The following is a 23116-nucleotide window of genomic DNA, read 5'->3' as shown; positions in this document are numbered from 1 at the left end:
TTACGCACGATCTAATTCGTTCTAATTCCCACTTGCGTCACGACACGATGTTATACCGTTAGTATCGGCAGCGAGTTTTTCAATTAATTCGACATTCCCGAATACACTCGTTCACGTTTTGACGAGTAAAAAATGACAAAGACGAAGCTAATTTCATGATTGAGAAATTTTAAGATGGGAGGAAAATTTGACGATTTTGTATCTGCTTCTCTTTTTTTTTTTTGATAGACAACGGCTAGGAACAATGTGTAACGACGGCTGGTCCGTTTCCGATAACCGAATCTGTCATTCGATGTACACGTGGGTTAGCTCAAAACACGGGAGACCGAGTCCATCTGAACACGAATTCTAGGTGTGGGGCTGTTTCTGCTATTTAATGTATACTGCATGCTGCGAACTATACGAAGAACATCAGCATTGTGTTAACGCGCACATTGTTATACAACATCGCCAAACTTTTTTATCACACACGTTTAACTGTCAGTCAATTATTGTTGTTCGTAATCGCCATTGTACGTATTATCGTCGTCTCGACTCTTTATTGATTCAATATCTATTGGTCCGAAATGTATTATAAAGAATCTTGAAAAACGGAAGGAATGTGGTCAACGGAAAAAAATACAATTGATTCAAGGTTGAGAAACGACTTATTTCATACAAAGAGATGCAAGTAAAACGGTATTGAAATGAAAAAAAGTGCAAGAAATAACTATTCTTTTTCCTGATTTATTCTTGTTGAGCTAAAGATTCTTTGTGCATTGCATTTATGATGCACGCCATAATGGAAGAAATGACACAGATATAACACGCGATTCAATTTTCTAATATTTATTATACTCAGTTCACGTTTCGTCGGATCCTTTTTCAATCACGTTCTTGCATCTTTTTTTCACGTCTAAAGTGCATCCCAATTTCTTTCTCTTTCAGTATCAAAAAATTACTGATAATATAGTTAGTCGTATATAATACAATAACAGAAATTTTAAAAATTTACTATTGATCATTTTACAAATTAGTTAATGATCAAGCTCAAATCGCTAATTGATAGAAATATAAATAGTTTCAAGAGGAAATGACTTGTCACTTTGCTTAAAATGTCAAATTTGATGTTAGATCAAAAGTAGAAAAAATTAATGTAATTTTAATGATCCTGACTCTACATACTATACGCATTAGATATGGATAAATCGACGTCAATCGTTACAAGTTGATACCATGTATACAATATCATTTATTAAAATAACGGATTATATTTATAAATTATATTTATTATGATAACGGATCAATCGTTAGTTACTTTTTATTATGTGTAGATGCTTATACGAACGGATTTAGGAATATATGAACGGATGTAGAGAGAAAATAAACTTTGTGCGTGGATGTTATTGTAACGTATTTAAGATATTTATTTCTTTCTATATAAGGCACATTTTTATATCAATCTTATATTTATATTTTTTATTATATGCATACTCAGATGTTGTAAAATTTAATATTTAACTGAATACACATATACGTTGATGTGTATTTGTTAATTCAGACAAGTGTAGATACGGATGAATATAATATTATGTGGAATTTTAAAAGTATAGCAAAAGACACATATGATTTTGTCGACCTTCTCGTTGTTACACAAGGAAATAAAACGATAGATAAAAATAAAGAGAAAGATTATGCGGGAAATTAAATTCATGCGGATAATGTCGAGATAAAAAATCAATCGTAACGCGTTTTGAACGTTAACGGAATATAATAAAACAAAATAAAAGAGTGTATATTATGTTGTGGGTCTTTTATTTACTTACATCTAAAATATACATGTTTCCTAATGTATACATCTTGCGTTCTTAAGAGTTATATAGACGGCGCAATTTATAATGACTAGGGGTGCGCAAATATTCAAAATTTTCTGATATCCAACGCGTTTGATCTTTTCCAACCAATTTGACAATGAGTTTGACTCAATTCCGACTGATTTTTTTATTGCAAATGCTTAATATATACACAATAATATACGTATATATTAATGTACATATATTTATATAAATCTTGTTAAATTGAACAACTTTTATTAAATAATATGTGTCCGGCGAGGCTTCTTTAAATTTTAGCCTTGTACGATTACTGTTTGATTTCTGTACATTAGAACAAAAAGAAATCAAATATGTTTTAATTTTTGTGCATCTTTTCTTTGCATAATTATATAATGCAATGTGTTCAGAATGGCAAATTCTAATCTCGTTATTGCGTCTGTATTAAATGATGCCTAGCACTTTAAGGATGCATCGCCGGATATGAGTTTACTTGAAAAAATTGTTGCAAGAATTAATAAATTAACAATTGTAGTAATATTAAATAAAATTTTACACAAACGTAATGTGTACAATTTTATTTTATTTACGGTTAATATATAAATAATAATTATTATTTTATAATTAACCAATAAATAATTAAAGTTAATTTATGATCAATATAGAAATAACATATGAATAATACGTCGTAATCATACAATGTATTTCTATCTCGTCTACGAGGTAAAATGCTCTTTTTGCAATCGAAGAATTTTCTTTTATCACTATTTATTATCTATCTCACTTTGTGTTTCGGATAACTTTATTATTTTTGAATACTTACGCTACCCTTATACGCAATCGTACAAAACTTACGAATATTACAGATAAATAACAAGTAATATTCAGGTACGATATTATATATATATATATTGCAATAGTAGAGTATAATAGGCATGCGTGAAGGCATTCATGCAATCTATTGTATGTATACATATCCACTTTCAGTTGTTAGGATATCTTATAATTGTGGATAGAGTTTAGTGTAAAACATATATCAGATTAAGTTGGATGCGCCACAGAGCACTGACACATATTCATTTGTTTTAATAAATATGAACAATAACAATCGCTTAAAATATTAATTATCTTATTAATTAAGATATAATTATCATAATAATCTCTAATAATTTATCCTATTTATATACAGATTTTGAATATTTTCGCAAGTTAGATTTCAGTATGCATTGGAAACATGTTGTAAATTGTTGTAAAATTTTATTTGTTATGGTTAAATTTTAAATTTTGCTAATAGAAACGAGATGCGACTCACGTCAACAAGAATCGTCGTGGATATATGGACGTCAAAAAAATTAATGAGATCAAGTCGTTTATCTAGCTATAATTTCTACATATCTATCTTTATACATGTATCTATATTTCTATATTATTTACATCTATCAATCTATATGTATATAAAAATCCACGAACGATTCGTTGATCTAACAGTCGCTTATCACAGACCGATGGAGAATGTACTGATGGATACAAGCTGTTCCATTCGCTCATTCGATCACAAACTATTTTGACTTCACTTATTGTTAAATAAAATTCGATAATTCGAACAAAGCAATGGGCTGTTTTATTTTCATCACTATCTCTTTTCCACCCATTATCTTTGCTCGGAGGAGTTACCATTTATTAGTCCATTCATCCTTCCAAGGATGATATAACGTTCTTCTCGCTCGACACTCGACACTGTGAGATTAGATTGTGTATTACGATGTGGAGTGCGGTGGATTGAGCACTGTATTCAAAGCTATTATTTCCGACGATTGTAATGACGGATGCAAAGACGCAGATAAAGACGCAGGTTGCGAAAGGGACGAGGGCTGCGATAAGGGTTGCGATAAGGGCTGCGAAGGTACGGGTTGCGAAGATTGTGCGGATGATGTGGATGGTGATGCGGACATCCACACGGGCAACGATGACAGGTGAGGTGCTGGCTGCGATATAGGCATCGGCATGGCCATCGATGAAGAGGAACCGCCGCCGTTGGCCTGCATCAGACCGCCCAGCATCCCTCCCATCTCTCCTCCGGTGTAACTCGCCATTCCGTCGGCCGTCGCATCCACGACGTTTGCGTTTGCGGCGGCGGCGACTACCTGCGCCGTTGTCTGCTGCCTCAATTGTTCCCTCGTCCGTTGTTCCTCTTGCTTCTTCATCTGTTTCCGCTCCTTCGCCCGTCGATTTTGGAACCAGATTTTTACCTAGAACATTCAGGCGGATCGTTTCGTTCGTTGATTGCATTTGATCGTCTCGTAATTTGATCGTTATGATTATTTGAGAAATTCATAATCTTTATTTTTTTTTAAATTATTAAATTAAAAGTGCAATCTTTTATGTTAATATTTTTTAAATTTATATTTTATATATTTATGTTTTTGTAATATATATATATATATATATATATTTTATTTATATTGCGCATACCATTTTGGCTTTTTGTATATAAATAGTAAATTTGTTTTGTTATTATTTTACTTTTTTAGAAATAAAGATATAAATATATATATATATATATATATATATATACCCAAGGTCAAACTAATGGCATCATCTTATGACCTCTTTAGAACCGAACAACTTTTGTCTGAAACATTTCTTTCTATCTTGCTTTATTTTTTAGATATTTAGGTGTCTCAATATAAATGCCCCACCCTGTATATATATACTCTGTGTTATGTAAAATGTAATAAAAAACAGACTAGTAAGAGTGAAAGACAGAAAACACAAGATACAAAAGTAATTATGTTAAAAAAAAGATTTATTATTTAATTATTAATTAATAACTATTATTAATTATTATAATATTGCGATTAATTAATTATTATAATATTGCAATTAATTAATTATTATAATATCGCGATTAATTAATTATTATAATATTGCGATTAATTAGTAATAATTAATTATTAATTCTCATTAATATTTCAAATTGTATTGTTCTTCCTCCTCTTCATCAGCTTCTGTTCCTTTGCACGTCGATTTTGGAACCAGATTTTCACCTAGAACATTCAGGGGGATCGTTTTGTTCGTTGATTGCATTTGATCGTTTCGTAATTTTGTCGTTATGATTGTTGGAGAAATTCATAACCTTTAATTTTTTAAATTATTAAATTAAAAGTGCAATCTTTCTCATTCTGATAATATATGTATATTAATATTTTATATATTTATACTTTTTAAATAAATAAATAAATAAATAAATATATATATATATATACAATATATATGTATACATATATATTTTTTTTTATTTATATTGCGCACACCATTTCTGCTTTTTGTATATAAATAATATATTCGTATATAGTTTTGTTATTATTTTATTTCTTTAGAAATTAAGATATTTATATATATATATATATATTAATTACTAACTATAAATTATTATCTATTTATCCTCTTTTGAAGTTAATTTTTTTTTTTATTTATGTGTCTTGTTTTCTGTGTCTGGCTTTATTATTTTATTTAATTTTTATTATTTAATTAATTTTTTATTTGTTTTTATTTGTGTTTATTAATAATTAAATTCATATTACATATTAAAAAATAAAAAAATTTTATGTGGAAAATAATTATCAAATAACATTAATATTAACATATTAATATTATTTTATATCAGTAATAAATGTAGATGTAATCTATACATGTGATAAACTAGATGCGTGATAGTGAATATGTTAAACATGAGTTTTCAAATTGTATCAGTACAATCTAAAAAACCTTATGGTGGTACTATTTAAGAAATAGGATACGTTTTATAAAAATATTGCTTTAAAGTTTATAATAATTGTAATATGTATGTACATCACACGCACATCACAAATAAATGTAAAATCTTTTACAATAAATCTATTTTTATATAAAGAATATAAATTAGAATAAGCTGCATTATTAGATTAGTATCAGCTATATAAGTTTGTCCAAAAATTACATTAATCTCGTATCTGATTTTTCAAATTTATAAATATTTTCAAATATTTTTAACACGTACAAAGATTTAATAATTTTTTATCTGTATTTCTTATTGTTCAATTATTTTTTACCATTAATAAGCTAATATTAACATAAGATACGATTTAGGAGACCGGTATTAGGCAACTCTCTCCTATATATATACTGTATATATATATATATTTTTTTTTTATACATATTTTACACATATAACGTATTATTCTTACTTTGTATATACAATAGTTTTCGTTGTTGTGTTACTTCTTCAGAAATTAAGAGACATCTTTACTCTAATCTTTACCAATCTTCCCTATATTTATACTCTACGTTAATGTAAAATGCATTTAAATATCAAATTAAAAATTATATATTTTTTTAATTATAATTTTTAATAAAAATGAAGCTAAAAACGGAAATAAAAGATTTAAAAAAGTAACATAAAGAAAAGCTCAAAATCAAGATACGTACATAGTAATTCAATAAAATAATCACATATAATTAACTTCTTAAATTGTATGATTTATCTTAAAATTATTACCTCATTGCGCTTAACTCTGTTTTTTAATAAAGTATATGAAGATCGTATAATAAAATCTCTAGATAATTTTATGCGGTTATCTTTTCCTTATTTTTTTTTCTTTTTTTTTACTTTAATATATTAAGTTGTTATTTCTGCTAAGACAATCTTAATACGCAGGATTATACGCAGGAATGGTGCGAAAAGAAGCTATTAGAGAACATCACACAGGTTGAACGTTAATTTGAGTGGGATTTATACTTACTTGTCGTTCCGTGAGATTGAGCTGAAGAGCAAGCTCAGCTTTGCGTTTGATAGTGATGTAATGGCTTAGATGAAACTCTTTTTCAAGCTCCAGTCTCTGATAGTCGGTGTAAACCACGCGATATTTGTCTTTTGTGCGAGTTTTTCCTGAAAAAAAAAAAGAAGAAGAACAGATAACGGCCGTCGTCATTACGCGGTTAATATCTATCATACTGATTCTCTTGTCAATAATACGTTAAAGAGATAACGTTTTCAGCACATACACACTGCGTGGTGACATTAACCAAGCAAAGAGACGAAGTTTCGTTATTAATTTCATGACGAATTAACTCTTTCAGTATTATCGGTGACTATGATCGACAGCTGCTCGCTGAATTTCATATGGAATGAATTAAAGAAATTAATATTAGTCAAAAGAAAGAGCGACGTGAGAGGCAACTGTAATTTGCTAATTTAGCTGTTCTGCAAAGAGTTTTACATCTGAGATAAACAATTGCATGTAAATTTTATAATTTTGAATGTAGACATGTGCTACATATACATATATATAATATAATATAATAGTCTAAAATCGGTTGTTTTTTAAGATCTTACCAAGATAGGCTATGATAAATACTTGTTTAAGGTTTCCTCTAATCACGTTATAACGCGGAATATATTATTTAATTAAAGTATCATTAATTATGTTAAATTATATTAAACTATCATGTAATATAAGCTCGTCCAATCTTAATTATTTTTAGCATATAAATTGCTTTAATTTAACACTTTAGTGTATTTATGCTCATTATCTAAATAAACATAGCGATTATTATAATCTATTTTAATTGTTTATATCAGATTTACAAAACAATTATTCGAAAAAAATAGTACTAATTAGATGGCAATTTAAAAAAAAATGTAAATTATTAATATTGCATCACACGATACTTTACTCTCGAATTTCAATCAGTTTCAAATATTATGAATTTAATTGAGCATATATGTATATCAGTAACATTATATTTGTCATGTTAATAGCTTATGTTAAAACGATCATGCGCTAAGCACATAAGAAATATTTCGAGACGGGATAAAACAAAGTAGAATACAATCTATAATATATATATATATATGATTTTAAAATTCTCATATATATATATGAGAATTTTAAAATTTACATTTTTTATAATAGTAATTATATAAATGTAAAAAGAGACAAGCGCACATAAAAAAAGGTAGCCTGAAACAATGATATGAATAGAGACGAACAGAGAGCATTTACGATTCACGATGAGTAACGCGGAGCGCTTATTATGTATTTCTTAGGAAAGAGGAAAGAGGCAATGGCGACGCGCCAAGCTACGTCAGAAAGCGGTAAAAGAAAAAAGTGCGTTGTCAATCGCACGGTGTGAATGCGTTTCTTACGACGTGGCGCGTTCGTGGCGGTAACACGCGCACAAAATACAGAATAGAGAGAGAGAGAGAGAGAGAGAAAGAAAAAAAAGAGGAATGAAAGAGATAGAGATGGGAACGGCGCGAGATGTCTCGGGAGAGAGAGGCACGATTAGATAAGACTCCGCCGGCGAGATCAAAGGCGTGCACGTTAATCCACCACTCCTCGATAAGGGGACACCGAGGCCTTCGTGGCATCACGAATAAGCGGCGACCTTACAGAGATAGACTTTTCGACGGTACACATTTTAGGCATGGATCCAGGTGGATTCAACATGGCTGGCAACTCGACCCTTGAGGATGTCCTCGTGACGATGATGCACGAGCGACAAATAATAGAATCGAATAAACGATGAATTATTGAAAGAAAGCCTAATGAAGTTTATAATGTTTCTTTGAAAAGTATTGACAGAAAATCAAATTCATTGTCCGTCGGTTTACGAAATATCGATATTTAAAATTTTTTTAGATTTTTCAGATTGTCCCCAATACATTTTTTTTCTAGTTTTCTCTTTGCATCCGCTCTTGTCTCTTTGACAATATGGCGGCAAAGAACAAAATCCTTGAGACGTTGCGAAGGAAGAGAAAAAAAGAAAAAAATTTCAAACAATAGATACATTTCTGTACATTTTTTTTAAATCCTAGTTTTCACGTTGAAAATTATATGATATTCGAACTTTTGCAATAAAACAAAAAATGCGAGAATATATTACATCATATCGAAACTTCTTCTACATTTTTTATCTGAAAGAGATCATATCTTTTACTAAATATAAAAAATAATGAACACACATATTTCAGAAAACCATAAATTTTAAGGTGTAAAACTTTTACATAGCGGACACTTTTTTTTTTATAAGATAAAATTTTATACATCTACATTGTTTTACGTTCCGTATGACAGAATTATCTTATTTGTACGATACTGTGCAAAAAATTTCGCGCAAAATGTAATGTAAGTATTGAGGATTTACAGAATTAGGCAACGTACATTGACATTTCGATGATACCCATCGGCGTGCGCGCGTTTATTATTAAATCTACGTATAATCTGTTCAAATGTAACACCCAGCAATATATTACGGACTGTCGGGTTTCGAGTTTTCATTTACTCACAGATTGAGATCGATCGTTATCGCGAACACTTCGATCTCTCCATATCTATGATAATGCTTGAATCATATATTTGCCGTATATCCTGTATGAGAGAGAACGCGCGCTGTATAATAAATTGACACGCGTTCGCTACCGATCATTACCATTTTATTCGTCGCTACAGGCTTTCGATCATCCGAGCTCAGATTTCGAAATGTAACTCATTGTTTCAATCATAATTTATTCGCGGTACTAAGATATAATTAAATTAATAATGGTATAAAAAAAAAGACACTCTCATACATATAAAGCTCATCGTTTTCTCTCTAAGAAAAAAATATTATACCAAATTTACGAATAACATTTTCAAGAAACGAAAAATCTGATAATAAACGAGAGAATATTCTAAAAGGAAATCTTTCCCGATTTCTTTCTTTCTTTTCTTTTTTTTTTTTTTTTGGTAACAATCGATTACGTAATGATCGATTTAAATCTCTGTTACATAAATAATGCGCTACACATGGAGAGATAAACGAAAAATAAATATTAAACACTGTTCGCCATAGTTTTGTCAATACGATATCGCACGATGTAGCTCGAATTTTTCCTTTCCTCTTTTTTTTTATTTTTTTTCTGTCATATGTACTGCACATTGTTAGACGTGTAAATATTTGACATGTTAAGAGCAAATGTCGCGCAACTTGATGCACGTAAACAAACATGAAATATCCTTAAACCTTATCAAAAGACAGACTCTTTATCTCGTTGAAGATTGTAATCGAATAATAAAAAAAAAAAAAAAAAAAAAAATCCAAACTGTACGCGGCACTGGCCTTAATTGCGATAGATTCTTCGTATGTGAGTCGACGGTGGGACTCATCACGCCACATTCGCAAAGATAATTTCGCAATTTCGAATCAATCTTTTATCGCGAGGCGAAAGAAGCTACACTATTCATCGATGCAATATAATAAGAAATCAATCAGATAATTCACATATCTAAAAAAAATGCTCGCCCTTGTATATATAATAAATTTATTGTGTAAAATTTCTGTAGAAAATCATGATTTAAATAATTATTAGTATCGTCTATCGAGATTGAGAAAACTGCCTGAGTAAAAAATCGATAGTAGAGATTACAACGAAAAAAAAAAAAAAAAAAAAAAAAAAAAAAAAAAAAAAAAAAAATTAACAATATAATCTGGCAAAGCGCTTGGAAGTAGCATATCGAAATTTTCAAACAATATAATATAATATTTAATATATATGCGACAAATTTTTTATATATGAAATGTAAAAAGAATGAAAACTTTTGAAATAAAAACGATTTAATATAGAACGATTCGTTTTCCTTAATATACCGGGAAAAAAGGAACTTGGAGAAAATTTTTTCACACGGTTAACTCTGCTACAACTCTGCACGATTCGAAGTTACAACTTTTTACATTCCGAAGTGAGTATTCGCCGGCACAACCCTCAGACAGTTTGCGGATTGTACGGGCTCGTGTTTGAAGGGGGGCGAGTGTCGTGTCGGGATTTTTCGTCGCACGCACTGGCCGCATGCGAGCGTGTGAGTCAGTCGGGAAGGAATTATCGTCGGCGTTTTTCATCTCACCGATATCGGGACTAGCACCTACGATTACTAGAGTCTCGATGACGCGTCACGCGAACGCAATGCATCGAATGTTCTCAATAACGCGGTTGTAAGCACAAAATATGTACGTTAGTTGTACTCTTCTTTCTATGATTGAATCGCCCTCGAGAAAGCCAAAGTCAAGGCGAGAGGCAAAAATATATATATATATATATATGGTATATGTATATTTAAAATAATTTTTATATTAATATATTTGACATATTAATATATATTTAATTACGATTATATAGAAGAAATCTTTTAGTTGCTTGTAAAGTTTATATATATATATTTTGTAATCTCTGTGAAAAAGACACAACAATCGAGATGTATTAATTAAATTAATATTTTAATCAACAGTTAACGCGGAAAGCGTTTCTAATTTGTTGTCGCAATGATCTAATATCTAATATTTCAATCCAATGCGTTTTTATTCAACAGCATCGAGGGAAATGTTTCATAAAGTATCTCGGCCGATTCGACATTGGTCCATCATAGTTTGTCTATCTTTGAACGAACAGACTCGGCAATCCAGCCGAGCTATTTCTCTCGAGTATCCGCGCGCAAAATACGAACGAGCTTGACGAAAAGAGAGAGAGAGAGAGAGAGAGAGAGAGAGAGAGAGAGAGAGAGAGAGAGAGAGAGAGAGAGAGAAAGAGAGTGAAAAAGAGACAATTGCTACGAGACAATGAAGAAGAGCGAAAGAGAGAGAGAAGAAGAGAGACGGAAGACGCGAGCGAGGGAGCGGAAGAAACGATGCTCCTGGGACTCGTTGCCACCCCATTATAGCGTTTGCTCTTCCATTTCGCGACGCGAAATGGCAAAAGCGCGTGCCCCGCTTTTCCTGTGGGCGTTTGACAACCCCCGACGATATCTCTCGTGTCGGCGCGGGCCGCCACGGACTCATGTGCGCCGACTCGCGCGGGTACCATTCGTCAGCGGCGTCACAATTACCTCTATTGTGCCATCTCGCATTTGTATATCGCATATCAAATGGATCGCGTACGCGAGGAGGGATTTTCTATCGCGCGTGGTCGCGTGAGATATACATATACATATATATATATATATATATATATATATATATATATATATATATATATATTTTATCTTCTCCGTCACCAAGAGGATTCTTCATTTATAATATTTCGTGCAATATTGTTATATTCTTTTGTAATTTTTTTTTCTTTTAGCAATAATTTAATGCGCAAATATTGTTTCTCGACGAAAGCAAGCCTAACATTTTTACACATTAATTCTGTGATCAGATATATATGGCGATGATGAGATCGAGGTACTTATGTTAATTAAGAGATACAGAAAACATTTAAGAGTACAAAATCTATTATATAAAGATAAGTAATGTACACAGATAATTAATAAATTCATTAATTTTTTTACATAAATTATACACATATATGTATTTATATATATATATATATACAATAGTTATTAATAAAATATATAATTAAATAATTAAATAAAATATATTTAAATATAATATTTTAAATACATGTTTAAATTAATAACAATAAAAAAATTATTATTATTGGTATATATTATATTATAATGAATTTAATATAATATATTGAAAGAAACACAAGTAAGATAAATTTTGTCTAAAAGTGTAAACCATGCTTCAGCTCAGAGATATAGCGATCGTGCTGTTTCTGTACCATGTTGGAGAGATAAAGAAATTGAATGTAGCGTAATAGAGTGACAAAGAGCGCGTCACCCCTGTAGAGATACTCTGCGTCTAACACAGATTGGACCGGCTATCTTTACGACGATTCACCAATTTCTATCCTCTATTACCTATGTGTAGAGATCACTACCGGGAACGATATTGTTATAGGTCAGTTCGAACCCGTATACAATGTGCTAATACAAAACCAATGCGCGATATACATATGATTATCGTAAAAAAAGTTCGGCAGGCAAGAAGAGAAAAAAGGTAGCAACACTGTGGAGATACTGAATTATGTTGCATGCGTATAAATATAAATAGACTCAACAGCTTCTCCTTTTTAACGATTAGTTATGCTGCAAATTGATGGTTACCTGATCCTGATGGAGAATAGAAAGATGCATGAGAGAACTAAAAAAGTTCTTTTCTGAACATGACATTCTGCAAAGGAAACCAAAGGCTATACAATACAAAAGATAAATGATACAGAAAGATGAAAACACTATTCAACGTGAATAGCGTGGTAGGTATATGTTGAAATCTGCAAATCTTTGTATACTATTTATCTTTTTCTCACTCTGCATTAGCTACATTTAGGTCTTGGTGTTGTCCAAATATTTAACCATAATTGGAAGTTACTGATACGGTGGGCAGTCCTGTTTCACGCTTCTGATTCTACAATAAGACGTGCCGAGTTTTTCTTTGAGAAAGATATTGACACAGACGAATAATAAAGATGACAGAGAGTTTGTAAAAACTATGTGTCCTGACTAAAATTAACGCGACAAAAGAGATTAAATTTTCCAACAAAGCATGAGTGATTATTTATCCATAATCACTGGTCAAAAGTAATAATAATCGATATTTCTTTACATTTACACTTCTTAACCCTTTGAAAATGGCATATGTTTTGAGATTTTTTTTTTTCAAAGACGGCAAACATATATATCTAAGTTTTTAACTTTAATCGATAGATATCGTATTTTTTTCATATTTCTCACTCATTTCCTTCCTAAAATTTCAAGTTTTTTAAAAATGGAATTAATTTGGTAATTTGCAAGGTTCAATTGAGCAGAGAAACTATTAATCAATATGCGAAATTAATTGGAAGAAGAATAGAATATCCAAAGACACTTATTAATAGGCATTTATACTTCTCTCCTATTCGATTTAAGCCCGGTAAAAAAAAAAAAAAAAAAGCAAGGAAAATATGCCGTTTGCAGGCAGTTAATGAGAAAAGAGAAGAAAAAGATCTGGGTATCACAAAAATCAAGGTATGAATGTGATATTAATTTCTGTGTAACTGATTGCTTTAAGAAATATCACAAGTTTAACTTATTTTTAATCAAAACTATATTTGCTTTTTCATTAGATAAAAATACTTTTTATAATTTTTATAAGAGTACGATTTTTTTCAAAAAAAGTAACCGGTCCTCAAAAGGCAAAATTTTTCGTCCGCCATTCGATGATGCTTTCAACTGCACAAGTCGTATTACGATAAAGGGATCGCGGCGAGACGAAAGGCATCATAAAACCGGTAGAAATCGCGTGCTGCTATCGTAGGATCGCTCTCACGGAACGACGCGATTCGCGAACAAGAAAGCGCGCACGAGAAGAAGCGCCTTCTCGAGTTTGTACGACGGCCTCGCATTTCTGTGTATTATGCGAGCAGACTGTTGTCATGAGGAAAGGAGGCTTCTGCCCGAGCGGCGCTTCTACCTGCAATATAACCATAAAATGCAGATAATAGCCGTTGGAAGGTACAGGGGATGCACGCTCGTTTTAAGGTACTTAAAGCGCGTACTTGCTGCACGCGCGTCGAATAAGATGCAAATAAGAGAGAAGAGAGAGAGAGAGAGAGAGAGAGAGAGAGAGAGAGAGAGAGAGAGAGAGAGAGAGAGAGAGAGAGATGTAACGAAAGAGAAAATTAGAAATAAAGAATCTACGAATCTAGAAAGAATGTGATAGCTCTAGATCCCGAAGGACAACAGGATTCAAGGGAAAAACTGTGATCAGGAGATATCTTTTTTCCTACGGGTATACTAATTCCAGTCGAATAAAAAGATGGAGAAATTGTTAGTTTTCTGAAAGGAGATATAGTCGGCCAAATGCTGCGTGCAAACAAATCTTTCGGAAAAAGATTGCCAGATGGCTATTTCAATTTTTAGTAAGAAAAAATGGTCGCCAGATGCTGCTTATGAAAAATTTTGACTGAGCTAGAGATGACTAGAAAAATGAGATGAATGATGAAATTTCAAAAGATATCACGCGAATAAATGATTCTCTCGAGCTACAATTAATTATTATTTATTAATGTTGTCACTATAATTGATCAATCTTTTCATCATTCGATCATTACGATACACATTACACATTACATGTATGAAAAATAATTAAATACAGGATCTATAGGCTTTATAGAAATATTTTTTATTCTTCCATTGCTATCAATAGCATATTTTTGACATTTCTTTGAATATTGTAGCTCCCGCAGTTCTCCTTAGTACCTCCAGTTTCTCTAATATTCCTTTAAAAAAAAAAAAAGAAAAAAGTAATAAATATATTCTCGGAAATATTGCTAATGTCTATATAATATAAGAAAAATTACTAAAAAAATATATCCTGCTTTTTCAGACATTCTTTAAACGCATCTTGTATGTATACTATATGAACTTCTATTGAAATTTATAATGCTTTTGCCATTTTATTACAAAATTTTCTACTAAAACAACATTGAGTACTTGCATGCACAATATAACGCATGCAAAAAAAAACATCAAACTAACATTGTATACAACAATTGATCTCGATTGTAATTCATACCGAGAGTTTCAAGTCGACAGCAGAGTTCGTTAATTGGCGAAGGCGATTCCGCATTGTCAGCAGCGTTGCACGCTGCAAGAATGAACATGACAGCTCTCTCATCGTATGAGAAGTTATCGATATGTGTATTAAGAATAACGAACTGGATGGATCGCAATTACGTTAAAAGTTAATAAATTCAATACATTTCGAGATTCGTGAATTTGACATTGCGCATTTTGAGCTTCTCAAAATATAAAATTAATAATTAATTTATGAATTTAAAGTAAAGATTTGTTCTGTAGAATTAAAATATTTATTTTCATGCAATTTTGTGGTCAAATTATATTCTACAAAAATCTTTACTTTAATTCATAAATTATTTATTAATTTTTATATGTTAAAAGGGTTAAAAGAGTGCTTTGTATGTGTATACGTGCAATGTCAAATACATGAAATATATTAGATTTATTAACTTTTCATGTAGTTGATCTCCGTCACAGAGTTCTTCCTTAAGAAATTCACCGGACTCGAATGAATCGAGTATTACGGTGCCGCGAGAGACACGCGGATTTTGCTACGTAAGAGTTAACTTTTTCTTGTCGCGTGTGTTGATTCAGGACATCGTACGGACGAATGGGATTTTCGTTCGAAACCGGAGAAAAATTCAGGTGTATGACAAGAGGACAGACGGGTCGGGGAGAGAGGCGACGAGAGAGAAGGGGAGGGATTATCTCACAAATATTTGAGAGCAATTAGATGTTTGCTCGTCTGTTACCGTGTTTACATGGTTTGACCGTATCTAGACCGCCGAGACGTGTTTATAATCGCGCGCGAAGTTCTCGGCGTTCTCGTTAAACGTGCGTCTTAACACATGCGTGTTAAACTCTATTATGTGATTTTTAAATCGTCCGATTTTTTAATCGATCTTTTAAAATCGAAGATTAATTATTCGCATTTTTCAAGTCTCATCAAAGATATTTGTAAAATTCGCGCGTCTCTCGCAGCGATTGAACGATCTGTAGAATCGTTTTTTTTTTCAATATAAAATTTTATTGACTAATAAAAATAAATTTTAATAAAAAATACATTTGTATGAATCTTCAATATTCCTTTAAAGATGTAATAAATATATATTCTTGGAAATATATTGCAAACGTCTATATAAAATATGGGAAAAATTATTGAAAGAAATATTCTACTTTTTTAGACATTTTTTAGACGCATCTTTTTTGAACTTTGTTTCAATTTAATGTTCGTTCAACAATTCGACATTTACATTTCCCGATATAAATTTGTAATAGGTATATGTAATGGTGCTAAGAGAATGAATTGCATTATTGGCTATAATCCTCGATAACATAGGGGATAGATCTTTTGTTTTTCGTTTTCCCATCTGACTTGATCAGATATCATCGTATCGCGATGTTACGTGTAATATCATGGCTTTAATCCTACATACAATATGTTTCACAGTAAATACGGCTTTATTGTATACGACTATAGAAGGACGTTTAAATTATAAATAAACGTTGCCGAAAAATTTTTGAAGAAAATGATTTAATAATTATCATATCATAATTTCGTCAAACGTCGATTTCTGAAAACTGCACGTCTGAGATTAATGAAAATATAAAAGTTGAAAATTTTAAATATCCGCGAACTTTACGAACTTATGTGATTGCGTTACGTGTTATTAATAATTATTGATTTTTTTTTAATACGTTTACAGCAATTATTTTTTGATGCAATTTTACATAGTTTGTTTTAGATAGTAAATTAATAACAGAGAAAAAGAAATTATTGTGTTAGACTCTCGATACTAATCAACACTATTTTTATTTGATAATTATGATTCTATTTATTTACTTTTTTCGCTGGAATATCCCGAACAAGAAATGTTTATATTTTCGACAGTTTATTCGGATATTAAATATTGTATATAACAAAGTCTATAATTTGAAAAAAAAAAAAATGTATATGTGGAATCATGCTTGAAATAAAATGACATGAAATTTTTCTATCAACACGATTAATGAATTACTGTATATTGTAAGCGATATAATTGCTTTCGTCGGTCGATTAAAATAAAAAAAATCTGATCTATGATAATTTTCACTACAAATTGCGTTGTGTTACATCTAGTCAAATATGCAAGATAAGATAAAAATTAAGTGGGACTAGAGAGCGACGAATCGCGTATAAAATATTTCCGACGGTGCGTATAATCTAATATTCACGCGTTGAAATTTATTTAGGATGAATATTAAGATAAATTTCATGAACTAAAAAATGACAATTTTTTTCTTGCATGGAACGTATTATCCATCATGTTTTAATTTTAAGAAATAATAAATATTTTTTATATCTATATTAATAATGCAAATACAAATTTAAATTAACATTTGTCGAATTAATTTTGCTTTAATACTTGTGTTATCATGTTTATATGTGTTCTGTAAGGAAAATATTTTTATCATGATTTCGATGTGCTCTATTATTTTATTATTTTAACGTTGTTATAATAATCTTGTCAATTTCTAACACATTTCAACGAATCTGACGCAAAGATAATTCTATTATTAGATTAAATTGACATCATTATTCAAGACTAGATATAAAAAAAGTTGTAAGAGTCGAAATGATCTTTGTTAACCACCAATTACACTGACCTGGCTTCGGTTGACTTTGGTACGATGATCTCTTCATCCACTCGTAGGGACTTCTTCTTCCATGCGCGATTCTGGAAGTATATGGTTGATGTCTAGACGGCAGTCCTCTTGATGTCGATGGTATGGCCGACATTTCTCTCGATGTAGACGGTATAGCCGGCATTTCTCTCGATGTAGATGGTATGGCCGGCATTTCTCTCGATGTAGATGGTATGGCCGGCATTTCTCTCGATGTAGATGGTATGGCCGGCATTTCTCTCGATGTAGATGGTATGGCTGCTGATGTCGACGGCAAGTTGATATTTCCAGAGGTACACGGTACGTCCACCTCGTACATCGCATTTGGAGGCGATATCGTGCTATTACTGCCGCTCATACTACTATCTACACCGTTGTTTATATTGTCACTTACACTGTTTAGCCTGATGGATATCGATGGATGTGGATTTAAGATCGGCATTCCGCCATTGTCATGTCTGATACCCCATTCATGTAATATCTGTTGTCTATAAGAATTTTCAAACGATTGATGCGAGTATTCTTGAAGTTGTTGTTTAGATAACGAAACACGTTGAGCACGGTGAACGTGATGATGCGGTGACGGTTGATGCTGGCAGTGTTGTTGCGGTGGTGAAATTTGTTGTATGTGTTGTTGCGGTGACGAATGCTGCTGATAATGTTGCTGAGGCGGTGAACCTTGCTGCATATTCTGCTGCGGCGATGGATGTTGCGAACAGATTTGTTGAGGGGGCGAATGTTCCTGCATATTCTGTTGTGGTGACGAAAGCTGCGAACAGAGTTGTTGAGATGGCGAATGTTGCTGCATGTTTTGATGCGGTGACGAATGTTGCGGACAGATTTGCTGAGTTGGCGAATGTTGTTGCATATTTTGTTGCGGCGATGAATGCTGCGAATACAGTTGCTGAGCTGGCGAATGTTGTTGCATATTCTGCTCAGGCGAGGAATGTTGGCCGTTAAGCTCATCTAGCAACGAACGCTGCTGAATGCGCTGCTGTACCGAGTTTGGCTGCTGTTGTGATTGCGGTTGAAAATGATGCAGTTGTTGGTGTTGATATTGTATATATTGCGAGTAATGAGGCGAGTAAGGCCATCCAGGGAGCATCTCGGCATGATTAAAAAACTGTGAAGGAATTGTGTGCGTGTGTGCGTTCGGCTGATGCTGCGGATGCAGGGCTGGTGTTGCCGGTATGGGTCTGGGAGAATATCCGTACCAGTGGCTCCCGTCAATGACAGCGGCGGCAACCGCGGCAGCAGTATGCGGTTGAACCTGTTGCATCGGTGTTTGCTGCTGCGCTTGCTGCATTATTAATTGTTGCTGTTGTTGATTATTCGCGATCTGTTGTTGTTGATGGCGATATGTGACGCTAAAGTTCGCTTGGTTATAATGCGACATCATGTTCGCGAGATTGCTGAGATTCGACGGTTCTCCCGTGACAAAATCGTCATGAAATGATGGCATGTCTTTTTTTATATTAGAGTATTTACACAATATACGAATATATGTTTTCACAATACAAAGTAAAAAAAATCGCGATCGGAAGTCAAAAATAAATTCTTCACTACACAAAATCGAATCATATAAAACACATATGAACTGAACGGAACGTTGTTGTTTGATGCGACGAACTTGTTTGAACCTTGTTCTTTGAACTCGATAGCGAGAATGTGACTTTGGCGAGCCTCTGTCGTGTATTACCACTTTTCTCCTCGCGTGTATTTTCATACTCACATTGCTATGAATCGACTAACATGGTTCACGAGTTTGGTGGGGAGCAGCTAGTCGAACCGGATAAGCTCTGTTCCCACCAGCACCACCGACCGACCAATCTACATCCACGACTCATCGTAATGGTGTCCAACGAGTCGCCCATCTACAGAACGAGAGAGAAAGAGCGAGAAAAAGAGAGCGAGGGAGAAAAAGAAAAGGAATTCTTGTGACTCCACCTTTCTCGATAAGACATGCTGTTACAAATTTATACCATATCAGTGCATCGACTTGCATTGTTTCCGTCGATTTTTTTTTGCGACAAAAAAGAAATTTTTCATCTCTAATTTTCAAATCGTTTATTAGAGATTTGTTTCTCGAATTTGATCCTTTATTAATAAATAATAGGAATTAATTTGAAATAGAAATAAAAATTAATGATTTCAAGATACAATTTTGTGTATAAAGAGATAATCCAAATTTTTCGATTTAGGCGTTAGAAATATATTAGGCCATCAAAATATTTTAGAAATTTCATGATAAATTTTTTAGAATAAACGATGCTGATATACAAATTAATCTTCCATTTTTCTTTTCTCTCTCCTCTTCTCTATTTTTTTTTCTTTTTTTCTTCCTCTCTTTCTTTCTTACGTTACGTAAATGCGTGTAGTGTGATTAAAAATATCAAAGAAATAATAAGAAAGTTTGTTGTATTTCTTAATATATTATATTACATTGGAATTTGTATTATATATTTTTTCATTTACTTCTGTTTTATTGCAAATAATCTCGACAAAGACTGAAATATTTTTGAATCTCTTTGGTTAATTTATGCATTAATAAAGAAAATTATGTTTCTCATATTTTGTGAAATCGGACTCGTATTAGTTTCTGTATTTTCATGTTATAACAAAAATATAAAAATATTTGTTAGTAATCAAATACATTTTGACAGTTATACCAAGTTTTATTCATCCTCATTAATAATATATGTATTTTTTTATTATCATATTACATATGTAATATTTTTTCAAAAGTTTATGTTATATCAAAATGATAATTTAATATCATAATCGCGCATAAATCTTAGCACAAGTATCGTATATCTTCAATTTTAAGTGATGTATTCGCGTAATATATTATTTTATTGCACGATTGTAGTAAGATCACACACACACACACACACACACACACACACACACACACAAAATAGTCTGGGATATACTATGTACCAGAAGTTCATAAATCATTTCAGCACTTAGATAATTTAGAGAGCCGAAAACTCAAGTTTATCGCAGTTGTGATTACGATCGATGATCATTGTTTATTACGTTTATTTAAGTTAAAGTTAGATTTCTTTCTACGTGCTTATAATAAACTACTCCTGTGGATAATACTAATAAATCAATGACTTTCTTAATAACATTAGAGATAATACAAATAAGTCAATGACTTTCTTAATGCTATTAAGAAATTCTTAATGTTAAATCTTAATGTTATTAAGAAAATTATTGACTTATTGGTATTATCCAGGAAAAAAAAAAAGAAAAATAATTGAAAATAATTAGAAGAATAATTTTTGCATCATGTCTTAAAAAAAAAATGAAATTTGGAGAAGTGAGAAAAAATTGATCCATGTGTAATCATATGCATATACTCATATATATTTATATATAGACAATTTTTTTACTATTTCAAGTTTTACTCTTTTTGGAAAAAAAAAAACGATACACAAAAACTATTTTTCTAATTATTTTTTAATTATTCTTCTTATGATTTTTCTGTACATATGGACGAAAATTAAATAAGAGAAAGAAAATATATAATATAGATATATTTTATATATAATTAAATAAAATATCTCAAAACTTCCAAATTTTCTTTTAAGATTAGATTTTCCGGCTTATTTAGAAACAATGTTTTCTCAGGAAAAATGTCGAGAAAAGTTATCATTTTTTGCAAGCTTCCAATATTTTCCATTATATATTTTTGTAACTGACAATGAGCCTTAAATTAAAACTTTACTAAAGTAAATTTAACCTGAAATTAACTGAAAAATGTAGTTGTGTTCTGATCTTTTAATTCTACAAAGTTTAGTTTACGTAAATTCTTTTTTTCAATTGCCTACATTCGAAAATTATTAATATCTCAACATTTATGCAAGAAAAAAATCATTTCCAAAATGACCAGAAAGAGAGAATCTGTCCTTAAAAAAATTCGGAGATTTAGGGACATCCTGTATATCTTCATATTTCATTATACATATATAAAATTTTTTTCCAGATTTATATATTAGAGATTATTTATATGTTTGAGATTATTTATTACAATATTCAAAATTATAAACGATATAGTTATCGTTATGTATTATTAAAAGCTTGTGAGATCGCAGTACTGCGGTAAAGATTTTAAGAAAAGTGTCCTAACAACATACTTCATTTTGATTGCAATAAAAGTTCTTCACACATACAATATACTGTATACCGTAGCTATAATTTTTAAAGTACGTTAAAATAAACCTTTTTTGCAACTTTAATCACAAATTTCTAAAAAAAAAAAAAAAATGGAACAATTTAGAAAACAAAAGCGTACTCAGCATTAAAAAGACTACAGAAAACGGTTAATCTTTTTCTAGTGTTTGAAAAAGGATTATTTTTTGTTGAATTGTGTTATGTATAATGCGAATATAATATATGTATTCGCGATACAATATTTTCGCTGAAATCACGTTGGAATAACGTGCGTAAACGATTATACGTTGTCGATTATAGTTATATTTTTGTGTAGTTACGAGGATAATCATCTATTGTGCGACGAGGATTAGCACACCTGTTGCTGTTTTATTGCTGCGATTTTGTTAGAGTCGAGTCTGTATGCTGAGAATAAGTGATGGTAGACAGGAACGAAAAGACGTATCAAGCTATTTTTAATGACAGGACAGTGGTAGTTTAATTGGTCACGCGCAGCAGTTTCGACACTATTTCTTTCAGAACAAGCGTATATATTTAAGTTTTTCTAAACTCCCTATCATTTGCACAGTTGTAGAAACAGATTTCTGCGATAGCATATTATATTACAGTGATGGTAAAACCTCAAATCTCATGGTTTTAAAAATATTGCGCTAACATATTGCATTAGTGTAATAATCGCATTCCAATTCTGATATTGATAAAATTAATATTACTATGTTATGTATGTTCCTGTATCCTTAAAACGTGAAAAAATATAAGAAAGATTTATTTTTTATCGAGAAAATATCTTATCTCGTTTTCGAGATAAGTATGACTAGTCAAAATAATAATTTTAGTTCTTTGCATAGATTTAATTATTATTAATTTATTTTTTAAATTCAGTCTATTTACTAAAAATTTTATTCGATAAAGATTCGACGCTTTATGAAGAAGTTTTTTGTGAAAAATTTTATAAAAAAATCGACAACATTATATTACAATACAATTGTGACAATTGATTTC

At 31.3% G+C, this 23116-nt stretch overlaps 1 protein-coding gene across 1 annotated transcript; it reads right to left on the bottom strand.

Annotated features, from left to right (window-relative positions):
- Positions 1 to 2995: 2995 nt before the first annotated feature.
- Positions 2996 to 19651, bottom strand: LOC138938156 (homeotic protein caudal). Its single transcript, XM_070304937.1, has 3 exons — positions 17918 to 19651; positions 6593 to 6738; positions 2996 to 4060 (listed from the first exon to the last, which is right to left on the bottom strand). The coding sequence occupies exons 1-3, from the start codon at positions 19395 to 19397 to the stop codon at positions 3569 to 3571; spliced, it is 2118 nt and encodes a 705-aa protein (XP_070161038.1). The 5' UTR covers positions 19398 to 19651; the 3' UTR covers positions 2996 to 3568.
- Positions 19652 to 23116: the final 3465 nt, after the last annotated feature.

Source organism: Polyergus mexicanus, unplaced genomic scaffold (assembly GCF_030449975.1).
Source record: "Polyergus mexicanus isolate NDT 795.1 unplaced genomic scaffold, iyPolMexi1.0 SCAF_12, whole genome shotgun sequence".
In the NCBI taxonomy this organism is placed as follows: Eukaryota; Metazoa; Arthropoda; class Insecta; order Hymenoptera; family Formicidae; genus Polyergus; species Polyergus mexicanus.
This window is presented reverse-complemented; position numbering and strand designations above follow the sequence as displayed.